Consider the following 16,008-nt stretch of genomic DNA (forward strand, 5'->3'; position numbering starts at 1 on the left):
CAGTCGGTTTTACTGAAGCAGGAGATCCTGGAGGCCTCTGTCATTTCCGACCCGAACCGAAACGACCCCGGCCAGGAGGACGACCCAGACTACATGGTCAGCTGCTTCAGAAACCTGTTTGTCTGGAAGCTGTGGGTTTTAACTAGGACTGTTAATGTGATTAATATGAAAGGTTTACGTTAAAAAGATTTGGGTCATTTTCTTTCCAAATACTTTGTGTCACAATAAGCAGTAAATCAAATAATCACATGATAATTTGAATTATGGAATAATTTCCATCGTTTTTCTCTTTCCACCAAAACCTGGATGATAAAGTCTTCAGTCTGTTTTGGTCTCAACTGAAACTTTTTGAAGAATAATTTTGCTCACAGATTCATAATTTATTTGTTGTTCCTGTTGTTTAGTTTGGATATTTAAAACGTTTTTCAGTTCCAGTGTTAAACGATGATCAGAATTTAAAGTTTGTGGATTTTTGAGAACGTGTTCTTGCATTCTGATGCCTTTATTACTGTCACATCTGTTGAAAATGGGTTTAAAACAGCAAAATTATCATTTATTGCAATAAATTTTTGGACAATTTATCGCCTAGCAAAATTTGTTTTTGTGGCAGATAATTTCTCTGCATTTATAACTTAATAGACTAAAACCTTGATTTTGACATGAAACATAATCAGAAAAAGAGATTTTACGCTGCTGGATGAATGTCAAACGATTTTGGCTACAAACCACAACCTTCCATCCTGTTTCAGGTGGAGGTGGACGACTCGGTTTACACCATCAGAGCTAAAGGCCTGGTGAAGCCCAGGTCGCGGGTGCGAGGGCCGAAAGTGAGCCGGGGTCAGAGGGAGTCGCTCCAGACCTGCAGGCTCTGCAAGAAAACCTTCAGCAACCTGCTGCAGCTCAAAGCGCACCAGTCCGTCCACGGAGCCAGCAGCGACAGGCCCTTCGTCTGCTCCCAGTGTGGGCGGGGCTTCTCCTTCCAGCGCAACCTCAGCGCTCACATGCTGATTCACAAGGGCAAGTTTCCCCTTAGTTCAGTTTGTATGCAGTGAGTGACGCATGCAGATTCCAAGTCAAGAACGTCCACTCCAGCTGGACCGAGTCATCAAACAAGTTCAGTTAATTATCTAAATTGGTTTAAAGGTTTGAGAAGACAGAGCAGATGCACAAACACAAACGAAACAACAGGATAGATGTCGTTTGTATGAAGTGAAAAAGTTGAAGTAATGCAAAAATGGAGAGTAGTAGGAGAAGTAACAGAGTGAACAGTGGTCAGTTTGTCCTCTGGTTACCTAAACCTATAGCAGAACAACTGCAGAGATCAGGATAACTTAAGCCAGTCTGACTATGAACACAACAAACAAAGACAAATGTTTCAAAACTGAAAAATGTTCTTGTATTTAAAATATTTCTTTACTTGTTTGATGAAATGCAGAGAAACCGTTGGAAACCTGTACGTCTTTCTCTTATGTCATGTTTAATGTTCTGTGTATTAAATATGGCACCAAAAAACATTTCCAGGACTCGATTAAGGACAAAATCTTTATCATTTCAATTCAACAATACATATTTAAAAGGTCCAAATTAATATAAAAGCAGTTGTTATAATGCATGCTTATCGTTTTGTAAAACGTCTTTCAGAACAGCAATAAACTCAGGGTTTTCAATGTATTCTTACATTTTCCAGTTTTCTTCCCGTTTGCAGATGAGAGGCCTCACACTTGTGACGTTTGTGGGAAGGGTTTCACCTTGAAGAAGCTCTTGAGGAACCACCAGCGTCTCCACGGCGACGTGCGTCCATTCTGCTGCGACCAATGCGGCAAAAGTTTTTACAGAGCTCACGGACTGAAGCTGCACCAGAGGGTCCACACCGGCGAGAGACTGTACAACTGCCAGTACTGCGACAAAAGCTTCACCATTCCAGGTAACCTGCAGCGCCACCTGCGCATACACACCGGCGAAAAGCCGTACAAATGCGGCACCTGCGGCAAAAGCTTCAACCAGGCCGACACGCTGAAGGGCCACCAGCGACTGCACACCGGGGAGCGTCCCTTCAGCTGCGAGACCTGCGGGAAATCCTTCATCCAGAAGAATGCCTTGAAGATCCACCAGCAGACATTTCACCTGGACGAGAGGAAACTCACCTGCGTCGCATGCGGCACCGTGGTGCCTTGCATGGAGTCCCTACGCAAGCACACCCAGACGCACGCCATGACCATCCCGTGCAGCTGTGTGCACTGCGACCAGCGCCTGTGCACCATCACGGAGCTGCGGGAACACCAGCAGCAGCACACGCTGGAGAGACCTCACTGCTGCGGGATCTGCGAGAAGAGCTTCAAGTCGTCCAGCTACCTGAAGATCCACCTGAAGGCGCACAGCGGCGAGCGGCCGTTCGCCTGCGAGATCTGCGGACGTCTGTTCACGCAGCAAAGCAGCCTGAAATCACATCAGGTGGGAAGTTTTCCTGTTAAATAACCAACATTTCACTCTCTACTGAACTAATTTCTGATCCTAAAAAGGTACAAAAAGCAGCAAAATGTCCAATGTTTAATAGAGTTAAACCATTATTAACCATTATTAGGTTAATAATGATTGGCTTTGCTAAAAGTATATAGGAACTTTTAATTATTAACTTACAATTTCCTTAATTCTTGATTTTAGGGGTTTAAATATAATGTTGCTCAGAGGCATCACAGCTGTAAGGATAAAATGGATCACTGGGTCGTTTTAGCAGGATACTGATTACTGATGATCGATTTGATACAGAAGCAGCTTTTTTTCACTGATATGAACACAGCACTGGCAGCTTCTGCAGAAATTAAATGTACTAAGCATTGAACATTTTATAAAGTTTTATTTAAAATTAATGTATAAAGGTTTGCACAGTCGAATCCCTCCTGTTCTCAGTGAACTCATGATATGAATAGTAGCTGCATTTCCATTACAAATTTGCGCAAAACTTTGTTGATGTTTAACTAATGCAAAAGAAAAATGCAATTTCACAACTGTGGTATTTTCATTAAATAACAAATGCAGTTAAAATCACACATGAATAAGTTTGTTTAGGCCATTCTATTAAGTGAATTTATTTTCGTAATTTCAATTCATCCAATTTTAAGGTCAATGGAAACACAGCCACCCGTTTGCAGGACTTCATGACTGATTTTGTGTCATAAGTTTGAATTTACCCGCCTTTCCCTTCCCTCCCCGTCTTAAGGTGGTCCACACCGGCGAGAAACCGTTCAGCTGTGACACGTGCGGTAAATCTTTTGGCAACACAGGCAACCTGAAGAGGCATCAGCGCATCCACACGGGCGAAAAGCCGTTCAGCTGCGACATCTGCGGCCGCTGCTTCAACCAGGGCAACAGCCTGAAGGCTCACCAGCAGATCCACACCGGGGAGAAACCGTTCATGTGCGACAGGTGTGGGAAGAGCTTCTCCTATCTGAGGAACCTCAAGGACCACAAGTGTTTCTACGTTTGAAGCAACAGATGATCTGGTTCAGTTTGTGGATTTTTATTGACTCAGTTGCTGTTCAAATGGATTCATGTCGGAACTTTTCTCCAGAATTCAGGGCCGCAGGCTGGATGTCCGGTTGGCTTATTTCTGAGTATGTTGGGTCTTGAAAGAGCTGTAAAAATTATTTTTTGTCTTAAACAATAAATGTGACAACATTTTGTCCCATCAAAATTCAGATTTACAGAAAAAATCTATTTCTAAATATAATTCAAGGCTGTTTTTGGTGTCAAATTCTAGTCCTGCAACTTATAGATGAATTAAATAATTAGCAGGAATCTATAGAACAAGGGACAGGAGGAGGGTCTTAGTAATGTCAATCAATCGCGTGTACACGCTGATCATACCATCGCTCTTGCTATGTGCTAGCAAGAGCGACGTGGGTTTTCTCCACAACCGAGGCCGTCGTGAATGCTAAGGCTAGTTAGCATAGCCACAGATGACGGCAGATAAACAGTTTTTCTGGAATCTAAGTTGTTTCTGACATTTACAGCTTTGCACAATAATAATTTTACGAGTTTTGGTATCTTTTTCCTTCTGTAGCTGTAGAGGAAACTGTTCATCTGAGCTCAGCACCTTCAACAAACATTTAATGGCTTTTATGATGAAAAGAACATTTTTCTCAAACAAATTTTAATGTCTTATTGTTATTTTAATCAGCAGACACAAAATGGCTCAAGATTGGAGTAAAAAATAAGTTTCATTTATTCAAGTTTATTTGGTACAGAAATGATTAGTTTCTAACTAATCATTTTATGTTACTAATAAAAAAGTACAATCAAAACAAACTGAAGAACATGAGATTGAAGAAAAATATTTTAAAGAAACAACTAATGGAGGAACATTTGAGTTGAAGCAATTTTCCTTTAATTTTCTGCAAAATTTCTGTTTTTCTTTTCTTTTTCAGCAAACTTGCGGAAAGATTAAACTTCTCAAGTTCAATCTAAAAAATTCCGAATTTTATCTGGCAAATTTGCAACTTTTCAAACATAATTTTTTCTTTTCTAGAAAATTTCTGAGATTTCCTCCTTTGCTTCTGCCTACAGAAGCCCGTACTGTGCGCCTCTTTGAGTTGGTCCGTCATGTAAAACTCTCTGGATGTGACGAACTGTGAGCACCGTGAGGTTTTAGTTGCGCTCTTTGAGCTTTAGTTTGATCTTGGAGTGCAGACGAATAAAGGAAGCGGACGTACAGGAAGCGTGAACCACTTCAGAGGAAGCTGTGGGCTACAGCGATGAGAGAAGGCGTCAGCACACTCAGCAGTTGTAGAGGAAGCGAAGGCGGGCAGCGCGCAGCGGCAGCGCAGTGATCCAGTAAGAAGAGGGGCGACTTCGATTCGGACGGGAAGTAGCAGACCGGCTTATCGTTCAGTTTTTCTCTATTTACTTTAACCCAGTTGCACAAATAGAAAATATCGACACTTGTGCAGTTCCACATATTGTCAGAGAGGTAGATGAGTGTAAGCTTCTTTAGAGGCTTCAGAGTCTTTGTCTCTAAAGAACGGAGCCGGTTGGACTTCAGGCTCAGCTCCTGAAGGTCTTTGAGCTTCTGAAACAGACGAGGATTGAGGCAACTCAGCTTGTTTCCGTGCAGGTTCAGCTCCCTGAGCTTCGGCAGCGGGTGGAAGAGCTCGGGCGGTAAACTCTCCAGGCTGTTGTTCTGCAGCAGCAGCGTGTGGAGGCTGCCCAGGTCCTGGAAGGCGTTGTAGTGGACGCTGTGGAGCAGGTTGAAGCTCAGAATCAGGTTCTTCAGGTGGATCAACCCTTTGAAAGCGTCTGAAGACAACTCCGAGAGGTTACTGTGGCCCAGATCCAGCGTCACAAGTTTCCCAAGAGCAGTGAAAAGATTTGAGGGAAGCTTAGCCAACTGGTTTCCGTCCAGTTTCAAGTCTTTTAACCTGGAAAGATCCCTGAACTGGTCTGGATGTAGAGATGAAATACGGTTGTTGGACAGATCCACTCTGGTTACTTTTGGTAAACCGTCAAACAACGACTGGTGGAGGAAAGTGATGCGGTTGGATTGCAGGTGAAGCTCTTTGAGCGCATGCAGCTTGTGGAAAAGCTCCTCTGGAAGTAGCGTCAGGGCGTTGTGGGCCAGCTGAAGGTTCTGCAGAGACGACATGTTGGCGAACAGAGCTGGGTGGAGCTCCAGGATGTGGTTGTGAGACAGTTGCAGGTCTTGAAGTTTGTGCGATGTGGCGAAAACCTCCGGCGGCAGAGTTGAGATCTGGTTTCCGTCCAGCTGCAGATCCGACAGGCTGATCAAACTCCTGAAAACGTCCGGCGGGAGTTCTGTCAGTCGGTTCCTGTAGAGGTCCAGAAACCTGAGCTTGGCCAGGTCTTTGAAAACTTCGCTTGGGAGAGAGGAGAGCCGGTTCCGACTCAGGTCCAGATCAGTCAGGTTGTTCAGGCCTGATAGCGATCTGTCCGACAGATCCGTCAGGTTGTTGCTCGTCAAATGGAGGTGATCCAGTTCGGTCAGGGCGGAGAAGGAATCGGCTGGAATGGTGACCAGCTGGTTTCCACTCAGATCCAGATGTTTCAAACCAGCCGCTCCTCTGAAACTCCCATCCTCCACTTTTACTATCCGGTTGTTGGACAAATCCAACTTTCTCAACATGGCGGAGCTCCTGAAGACGCCGCTCTCTATTTCCCTCAACCTGTTGAAGTTCAGGTGGAGCTCTGTGAGGCCGACGACGTCGTCCAGAACCTCCGCCTGCAGCGTTTCGATCCGGTTGTGGCTCAGGATCAGCGTCTTCAGATTGGCCAACCCGTAAAGGAACCCTGGGGTCAGACGATGGATGTGGTTCTTACTCAGGTCCAAGAAGACGAGGGCGGGGCAGTTCAGGAACTGGGCCGAATGCAGAGACGACAGGTCGTTGTCGCGCAGCAGCAGCTTGGTCAGGTTGGTCATACTGGGCCAAACCGGGTTCAGGGAGGCATCTAGCTGGTTCTGGGTCATGTCCAGGACCTGGAGGTCACACAGAGGAGGTCAGAGATGCTTTCAGCAATAAAAGACTAAATTCTACATTCATCATTTGGGATATTGGAAGTAGTAAAGTCCTAACAGGAGAATAAAGTCACAAAGTTACGAATATAAAGTCCAAATATTGTGAATAAAGTTGTATTACTCAAATAATCATAATTATGTGAGTAAAGTCAATACTTTACCAGAGGAGCTATAGTAAGACAAGAATAAAGATGCAATATTACAACAAGAAGTAATAATACAAGAGTAAAATTGTTATGTGATAATCTAGTAATACGAGAATAAATCTGTAATAATACAAGAATAGTTGTAATTACAAGGATAATGCTGTATTATGGGAATAGGTAAAGTACGCATATAAAGTCGTAATATTAGTAGAATAGTCATGATAATACAGAGTAAAGTACTAATACTGTAAGAATGTCTTAATATGGGAAAAGTTGAAATAATACAAGAATAAAGTTGATCATTCGAGAATAAATGTGTAATAACAGGAGAATAAGGTTGTGGTAATATGGTAATAATACTATAGTTGTAACAACACTAAAGTTATATTACGAGAATATAGTAATAACACGATAATAAATCGACAAATACAAGAATTACATAATACAAGATTAGTCATAATTGTACCATCATAAAGTCGTCATAATTTGAAAATAAAATTGTAACTATGGGAAATACTACAAAAAATAAAGAGGAATGTTGAGCATCTTGTGAAGATAAACATTTAACACATGAGCATCAGATTATTATCAGTAACAGAAACAAATAATCAAAACTGAGTTTATGTCAAATAAAACCACTCAGACTAAAATCTGATCACATCAGGCCTGAATAACCATCAAATTGTTTTATCTTTAAAACGACTTTCTTCTTTTAGTATTGTGTCTTAATCGTCAAGCTACGATTTTATTCTTGTAATTAAAGAAAAATATAACAAAACACAGGATTGATTTTAAAGGCCACGGAAAAAGCATAACTTTCTTTAAAAGTCGTTTTAAACCAAAAAACACATTTTATCTACATTTTCACAAGTAACAATCAGCTGATCCTGGTTTCAGGAGATTTTATCATCAGAAAGAAATAAGGTGATAAAAATCTGAAAAGTGTGGTGTGCTTCTTTTGTAAATCAGCCTCCTGCAGGTGGTGGTGTCCAAACTTTTTAAAAATGCTACATAATTTTACCTGATTAAAAGTATTTTTAATTAAAATGCCAGAAAAACAATTTCAACGCTGAACAATTTCCTAATTTGTTGGTGAAAATATAATTTTTAGTTTATTACCTGCAACAAAAATGAAACTATCTTTGAAAACCATTTAACTTTAATTAGACCATTTGAGTGGATTTGTGGTTCTGGTTACTAAAAATAAACTGGGCTGATAAAATAAAAACACCTAAAAATGATCTGCAATTTAGGAATTCATCCATTCCTAAATTGTATCTAGGGGGCCACACAGAACCACTCCACGGGCCACAAATGGCCCCCTGGCCTCACTTTGGACACCCCTGTCCAAGAAAATGTATCTTTGATTGAATTAAAATTCCTTTTTTTTTGTTAATTGCCTCGATATGACATTTGTTTAGAGTTGGTGTGTAAATAAACTGAATTGAACACATTGAGAAAACACCAGTGAACTTAACAACTAGGGCTTTATGTGTGTCAGCTGGTTTCACAAGCTTATGCTTTCTATGCCTGTTCAGAGGCAGCAGCAGCGTTTAACCAACAACCCACAGCGCGTTGCATGTGTCAGCAACCTGCAGCATGCAGCTGCGTACCTGCAGCTCATTCAGCCCGTTCTCGGGTATTTCCTTGATGTTGTTGTTCAAGATGAAGAGCTTCAGCGTTCCGGCGGGCAGCGGCGGTATCTGGGCCAGGCCTTTGTCCCGGCAGTCAGCCGTGGTCAGGTTGTCGAAGCAGCGGCAGGCGGGCGGGCAGAGGTCCGACGCCCGCGCCAAGAGGCCCAGAGAGGCCAGCGTTAGCGCTGCTAGCATCATCAGCTGCAGCAAAACGCAGAAAAACATTCAAATTCAAACATGGTCCTTCTTTTATAACCTCTTATGTTAACACACTATTTGTGACTCATGTTGGACATAAAGTAGAAAAGAAACAAGCAAGCAGGTTTCAATATTTATGATTTTTACTGTTTTATATTTTAGATATTAATGCACTTAAATGTAAATTTAGGTTTAAATCAAATCTTACCTCATTAGAAAGCAGCGTTTCCGTGAAGTGTGTGAACTTCAGACGTGACAGGAGGGTTGATCCAGCTAACGGCTCAAAAACAACTCTGGGGACTTTTTTCTCTCTCTCTCTCTCTCTCTCTCTCTCTCTCTCTCTCTCTCTCTTTTTTTTTTTTTTTTTTTTTTTTTAGGTTTGAGTGACTTTAAGGTGCATCTGCTGAAACACCAGATAAAACTCAGAAAGTGTTTATTGAAGAGAGAAAAAGGGACGCCTAGTGGTCACCGCCTGAGTTGTTTTCAAAAGATTTGAGGGCTTTTCTTTCAGTTTTTCCATTTTTTAATCGTATATTTCTGTATGACTCAATTAAAAAAGAACAAGAAAATTAGTTTGAGCCAGTTTGAATATGATGAGGTGGGCAGAGTACCCAGAAGCTGCACTCAAGAAAGAGCGGCTCTACTTACACATATTTTTAATCAAAAGTAAAAAGAAATCACTCAAGAGTAAAAAACTATTTCAAATAACTTTCAAATAACTGATCAAAAATCATTTAATATTTTAAAATTTACACCATCAGACAGACCAAAATATAGTTATGTTTAAATTTTAGTATTTTAGAGACTCATATTAAAATAATGCATATAATTACAAAATAAAAGTCAGGCAAAATAAAATATTTCCAAATCAGTTTCTGTCAATAAAAAACTAATCAAACTTTAACAGAAACTTCAGGTGTGTGTCTGATTCTGGTGAGTTTTTGATTAAAACATGTTTGAGAGAGAGAAGAAATACTTCATAATAAAATTACTCAAAGTACAGCATAGTAAAAATACACATTTTTCCAAAAAGTTACTTAAGTAAATGTAAGTAGTTACTACCCAACCCTGTGAGTAAACAATACAACATTAACATCAACGTTGCATTCATTTGTCTTACCAAGTCTTTAAACAATCTGGGATGATGTCATGACTTTGTAAGCCTCTGATAGGTTAAAAATAACCTATCAGAGGCTATTTTGTTCATTGGTTCATTGGAAACACTTTAGTTGATGTATTTTAAAGTGAATGTTTTAAGCAAAAATTCACAGTTTGCACAGTTTGTTATTTTGCATCTGAAAAATGAGCCGGTTTAAAAACGAGCACAACCTGGCCTGTTACCTAGCAACCCCAGCCAAGCTCAACCCGTTACCTAGCAACCCCAGCCAAGCCCAACCCGTTACCTAGCAACCCAGACGGAATTCCAGCACATTTGAGCCAGAATAATGCTTATTAATGTGCAAGATGAAACTGCTTATTGGCTGACAAGCAAATATAAATGTAACAAAGGTATGAAATTTATAACACAAGTGTGAAATTACAAGTAATTTAAGTGTCATCTAAAGTTTAGATAAATAAATTGAAATAAGAGTGAGTATTCAGGTAATTCAGAGTTGGACGTCGTACGGTCTGATGGCTGCAGGCAGGAAGGATTTCTTCTTGTTTGGTCAGCTGGTTTTACAATGGCTGCTGGAAAAGACAAGTGTTTTGTTGTTGACTTATCATCCACAAACTACTAGCTTGCAGGAGGCGCCACTTCTACTTTTCAAACATGTACTGTTGTATAACTGAAGATTTGTTTGCAGCCATTTTAACATGTGATTGTAAATGTTGAGTTGAAGGCCGTGGCCAGCAGCAGCTTATTTGGATTTAAAGTGACAGAAGCCCTAAAACAGCTCAATCTGTAAGGAGCTCAAAATAAGCAGAACTGACCAGACTAAAATCTCACTTTTTAAGATTTAGTGCAAAATAATGTAATGAACATGTTTTGTATAGACCGCAGAGCTATCCTAACCTGTTAAGGAAGCATATGAAGTTAGCTTTAAGGCTCTTTGCAGATTAAATAAAATCATTTAACCCTCTGAGGATCAGTTCATGTCGACTGGACTTTTCCTTCTGGTTGCTCGATTGCATAAATAGAAGTCATCGTCTTTTCCATCAGAATCATTTGTCTAGTGATAATTAAAATATTCTATAACCTAATAACTACTATTTGCAATTTTGTGTGACTTGCTTTACAATTGATTTTACAAGCGGCGGTATGATGTTGAACGATGCGATTTTCTTATTTACCAGCAGAGGGCGCTAAGCTCTCAGATTCGATTCGGTCCGTTTCTTTGACGTCGTCGTTGACCTTGCAGTAATAACTTGCCCTCCGTTTTTGTATGGAAATGAACTTTTTAATGAAATAAAAGACGTTTGAATTATTTCCCCTGAGGATAATGAAGGATCGCTGCTCTCTTTTCAGCAGCACACAAACTTCCATCGCTGTTTTTGCTTTTATTGATTTTCTATTTTTGCTCATAAAACCCATACTGTCATGTCACAAGACAAATTGTTCCTTTTTATCCGCCTGTTTTCAGTTTGCTGTGCACTTATTTTAAAATCCCTATGAATGACATCAGCAGCTGTCCTGACGGCGGGCTGTAATCCCAGATTACAGGTCAGGGCGTCATCAGGGGGATTGGCAGGAGCAGCACCCATTATTATCACCACTAATGTGGGAGACGAGCAGAGCTGGCTGTCTTGTCTTAGAAAAAAATTAAATAAAATATATAAAAACACCGGTTGCTCTATTGTAGAATGGAATAAAGCAACCAGAGAAGCGATTAAAAAATGTCAGAAATTCTGAAAAAAAAAAAAAAAAGTTAAAAATTCTGAGAAAAAGAGCCCAAATTTTGACATAGAAGTCAAAATTCCGAGATTAAAGTCAGAATTGTGTGTGGGAATAAAGCAAATGTTTTTTCCCAGTCAGAATTCTGGAAAAAAATCAAAAAAATCTGAGATCTGAGGAAAAAAAATTAAATCCAAATTCTGACATTAAAATGAAAAGTCTGAGATTAAAGTAAAAATAAAATGTTTTGATATAAAAAGTAAAAATTCTGAGGAGAAAAAAATGAATCCTGGAAATAAAATCAGAATTCTCTTTATTTATTTTTGTGGCCCTGATGGCCTTCCATACAGTTTGTAGCCAAGTATCACCCCATTCACTCGTTCCATTGTAATAGTTTATCATGAGTTCTTGCTGCTAAATATTGCACATTTGGTTGTTTTTGTGTTCACTCACACATTAACCCTGGATGTAGAGCATCAGAAACAGACCAGCCTCTCCTCCATTAACACGTATCGACCCGCCGCGCTGTGACGTTCTCGGTGTTCAGACTGATCAGCTGATCGATGCCGAGCCGCTGCGTGTCCAGCCTCAGTCTGCAGGACTCCCAGAACCAGGATGAGGCCCTGGATTCGCTCCAGCAGGTTCAGATCAGTCCAGGTAAACAAACTCAATCCAATCTCACAAGCTTGAACTTTTCCTCCTAATTATTTATCTTATCACTGAATCAAGTCCTAGTTAGAGGTTAGTATTTATTTTCTTTATTGTTTTAATAAACTACTTTCATTCTGATTATATAACATGATTTTAACTATTTTTAAAAATAGAAAGTAGGTGCATAAAGTTTGAATTCATTGTAAATATTGTAAAACCAGTTACATTTACTTTAGTTCCTCTTCTGAAAATGGCCTTTCAGGAGTATTTTTATTAATCTGTTCTATGAATTATTATGTTATTATGAAGTATTTCTTCTCTTATTTGAGTAACATTTCTGGATTTTCTACCCATGTTTGTTTTAACAAAACATGTTTTAACCAGAAATCCACCATAAACAGACACACATCTGCTGGTTTTGTTAAAGTTTCATCAGTTTCTTATTGAGAGAAACTGATTGGAAAAAAATTATTTTGTCTGATTTTATTTGTTACTTATATGAATAATTGTCATGTTGATCCTTAAAATACTAGAATTTTCATTTCACTTTATAGTTTGGTTTGTTTGATTATGTAATGGGCTGCACGGTGGTGCAGTTGGTAGAGCTGTTGCCTTGCAGTAAGAAGGTTCTGGGTTCAATTCCCATCCTGGGGTCTTTCTGCATGGAGTTTGCATGTTCTCCCTGTGCATGCATCTAAATTGTCCCTGTGTGTGTGTGTGTGTGTGTGTGCATGGTTGTGTGTCTCTGTGTTGCCCTGCGACAGACTGGCGACCTGTCCAGGTGACCTGTCCAGGTGACCTGTCCAGGTGACCCCGCCTCTCGCCCAGAACGTTAGCTGGAGAGGCACCAGCACCTCCTGACCCCACTGAGGGACAAGGGTGTAAAGAAAATGGATGGATGATTATGTAATTTGTAAACATGAAATGATTGATAATTTGATAAGTTACTTAATACTTGAGTAGATTTTTTTAACCAAATACGTTTTTTTATTCTTACCTGAGTATAATTTTTGGTCACTACCCACCTCTGATTTCAAAACTTTTGGCTTAATTTTCTTGATATTTACCTTCGATTATCACTGGAATTGGTAGAGTTTATAAACCTGATGCAGCTGAGTCATTATGATTGATTCTTCATGTTTGCCTGTTTTATTCACTCTGTGTGTATGGAATCACTGTCCTGTCAAAACTCACAAAACATTCAAACCTTTATAGCTTGAATATTATGTTATCTGAAAGATAAAATAAAACGGATTAAACAATTTCTGCTGTTGAAACTTTGTCAGACATTATAAGATCACTAACTAAATCAACAGGAATGGCAAGAAAATATTTGTTTTTGCATATTTTATCATGTCGTGTGTTTATCTTCTGAGTAAATAAAATGTTCTGAATTAGGCTGTGGAAATTGTTTAAAATGTTTCATTTTTACCTCTTTGAGCGTATCTTTGTATCTTTTCCACTTCCCAGTAGCAGTTGACATAAATTACTTCTAAGTGTGTCAGGTGAGAATTTATTGTATCGTTTATCATTTATTGGGATACATTTTTCATCATGATAAGAATTTTGATTATTGTCGTCACAATAAATTCCAATTAACGATGTTCAAAACCCCAAAACTTGTTAGTTTGACTATTTTCTCCATTGTTTTTATTGTTTAACAGAAATATGATTAGATGCTGCTGTTATGTGTAGTTAAATGATTCAAATCCTGACTAAAGGAGCGTATTGCAAATCAAGAGCAGTTCTTGTGTTTGTGGTTCTATTATTGTTCTGCCCTGCAGCCATAGTTACCTAAAGAAGAAACAATAAGTAGCTCTCAGGTTCACCTTTATTGTTATTATTGCAATACTGCAAAATATGGTGATATCACCATATCACCAAGCAAGTTGGATTGTAAATACAACTTGGATTTACGATGTGCATAATTAATTAAGGAGGCACCAATGTGAAAAGCTGGGCCAATACAGATATCTGATATTGACATTGCTGTTATAGCTAATAACCGATATTTACCAATCATCAGGATCACATGATGATAGTAATAGAAAATGGCTTCCTACTACCCAGAAACTTTTTCCTCCATTTTTATTCACAGAATTTTATTTTGGAGAGACGTCGCTCCAAATTATTCATAATTTGCTTTCTTTTTTCTTTTTCTTTTTTTTTGTAGCACATCCCAAATGTTCTAACATAAAATTAGCTTGGAGATCTAAGGCGGTTTCTACTGAATATTAATGCATACTAAGGTATATTTGATGTTTGAACAACTAAAATAAACAGTTATAAGCGTTTTCAGAGGGAGTCTCAAGTATTCATGAATTTTATCTATTCACGGTAAGTTATGGCTCCAGTTTAGCTCCATATTTCTTCACTATTTATTTATTTGTACTTTTTAAATTCATTTTGGTCTTTAAAATACTAGCATAGTAAATATTCAGGTTAACTTTAGTTACTAGTAAAATGGCCGGTCGCTTTGTTTCTTCTTTCATCGGTAGTAGATGACTTGTGTCAGAGTCGGAATTAAACAACATGTATGTTTAAAATGGAGGACAGCATAAATAAGATGCTAATAAGAACAAGGACATGTGTGTATGTTTGAATAAAACAGTTATAAGTAAATAAATAAATAAAAAGTTTGTTCAAAATGGCAGATCACTGTTGTCTTGCAACAGTTACAGCTGCTAATGTGTTGGCATACGCCTCAGAAAGTACATGGCTAACCCCCTGGCTCTACATGCTAGTTTTTTAAAATTTATTTTTTTACATGTTCCGTTAATATTTGGGTCAATAAGACAAATTATCTTCCCACAATCGAGTTGTGACTTTCAGAATAAATCTAACGCAGCATTGTCGTTGCTATTTCCGTCTTTGAACTCGGAAAATCGGACGTCCGAGCATAAAGGAACGCAGCATCAGCCTTGAACGCGGTTTTTCTGATTTTCTTGCGCTGCACCTGAAGGCAGCAGCCCAGCCTGTTCTTGCTGACGTCCCTCCCTCCCTTATTGTCACCGAGGCTGAGCGCAGCGAGGTTCCGTTTTCTCTCCTCCTTTTTTAAAATAAAAAATCTTCTAACCTCTGAGAAACACAAATTATTTCGTTTTTGACACGTAGAGAACCGACTCCGGTGAGTTTCCTTTCCACCGCGACCATGAGAGGAGCTAAAGGGCGGACTGGACCGAGGAGAAGAGCCGGGGGGACGGACTGACTCAGAGGCGGCCGCTTCCCTTTCACACACCCGCAGTTGGTCATTGATTTACATCCCGAGGCCGAGGCGTTCCGCCGGCGTCCTCAAACGCATCCTCAGCTGGTTCTGGTTCTCTTTAATTAATCGGAGCCGGGATTTTTGCCACGCTAGCCGGCTAACAGGAGGCATTAACTCCCGGTTCTCCCCCAGAATCAGTCCCCGGTTCCTCCTGGATGTTGTGCTCGTTTTCGTCACCTCGGGATGAAGCAGCTGAATGGAAACCGATGATCTGGGTTTGTTTTAAAGGTCCGGCCCGGTTCTAGGGAGATGATCCGGTAGAGGTTGTGAGGTGGGGGTTTGGGGTGGGGGGTGGGAGGGGAGCTAATCTAGAGGAGGGGTATTTCTGCTGGAGACATCATGAGGTTACCGGTTTGTTTTTAACGGATCACCTTAATCTGGATCACCGTCTGGGTGACCTGTGCTGCCTTCACGGACTGTAAGAAATGAGGATTGTAAAGACTTTCTCCTACTTCTCATAACCCTGGATTTTTTTTGGTCTTGTTTGGAACAAAGTGTGAACAAAAGGAAAAACTGATTCCCCAGTTATTTTTATTTATCGCCTGGAGGACTCGCTCAGGGAAGAACAATGTCTTTACGGACTGCACTACCTGGGAACGAGCGGAACCAGGACCATGTAAGTACATTTAAAAACACGGACAGTCTGGCTATGATTACCACTAAGGAGGATATCACCACCCCATGTGACAGTAAAAGTCCAAACTGTTCATGTCCAGCATGTGTGGGATCTGCAGAGAGGCTAAAAGTCTAAACTG

General features: G+C 39.9%; 3 protein-coding genes across 11 annotated transcripts in view; 2 read left to right on the forward strand and 1 right to left on the reverse strand.

The window, feature by feature from the left end:
* LOC103475201 (gastrula zinc finger protein XlCGF57.1-like) overlaps positions 1–3,695 on the forward strand; it is a 4,187-nt gene extending 492 nt beyond the window's left edge. Inside the window, exons 2-5 of the mRNA XM_008426639.2 lie at positions 4–96; positions 750–1,017; positions 1,706–2,451; positions 3,218–3,695. Of these exons, the coding sequence (XP_008424861.1) occupies positions 4–96; positions 750–1,017; positions 1,706–2,451; positions 3,218–3,484 (1,374 nt within the window). The 3' untranslated portion in view covers positions 3,485–3,695. The remainder of the gene's footprint in view (positions 1–3; positions 97–749; positions 1,018–1,705; positions 2,452–3,217) is intronic.
* Positions 3,696–3,798: 103 nt separating this feature from the next.
* LOC103475163 (insulin-like growth factor-binding protein complex acid labile subunit) lies at positions 3,799–9,223 on the reverse strand. Its single transcript, XM_008426592.2, has 2 exons — positions 8,286–9,223; positions 3,799–6,487 (listed from the first exon to the last, which is right to left on the reverse strand). Exons 1-2 carry the CDS (start codon positions 8,529–8,531, stop codon positions 4,727–4,729), a joined length of 2,007 nt encoding a protein of 668 aa, XP_008424814.1. The 5' UTR covers positions 8,532–9,223; the 3' UTR covers positions 3,799–4,726.
* Positions 9,224–11,947: 2,724 nt separating this feature from the next.
* Positions 11,948–16,008, forward strand: part of mark4b (MAP/microtubule affinity-regulating kinase 4b) — a 60,908-nt gene continuing 56,847 nt past the window's right edge. For 7 of the 9 annotated variants that reach the window (XM_008426595.2, XM_008426599.2, XM_008426600.2 and 4 more), the window contains exon 1: positions 15,538–15,869. In XM_008426595.2, the coding sequence (XP_008424817.1) occupies positions 15,822–15,869 (48 nt within the window). In that variant the 5' untranslated portion in view covers positions 15,538–15,821. Of the gene's footprint in view, positions 11,995–15,537; positions 15,870–16,008 lie in introns of those variants that run through there. The other 2 variants (XM_008426598.1, XM_008426601.2) reach the window with 2 other exon arrangements.

The sequence above is a fragment of the Poecilia reticulata genome, linkage group LG13 (assembly GCF_000633615.1).
Source record: "Poecilia reticulata strain Guanapo linkage group LG13, Guppy_female_1.0+MT, whole genome shotgun sequence".
NCBI lineage: Eukaryota > Metazoa > Chordata > Actinopteri > Cyprinodontiformes > Poeciliidae > Poecilia > Poecilia reticulata.

Bases quoted from the DNA above. Each gene is read 5' to 3' on its own strand.
- LOC103475163 (XM_008426592.2), bottom strand. From the start codon at position 8,531: ATGTTTTTCTGCGTTTTGCTGCAGCTGATGATGCTAGCAGCGCTAACG. The intron at 6,488-8,285 runs GTACGCAGCTGC...TGTGACCTCCAG, and splicing joins ACGGGCTGAATGAGCTGCAG to GTCCTGGACATGACCCAGAA.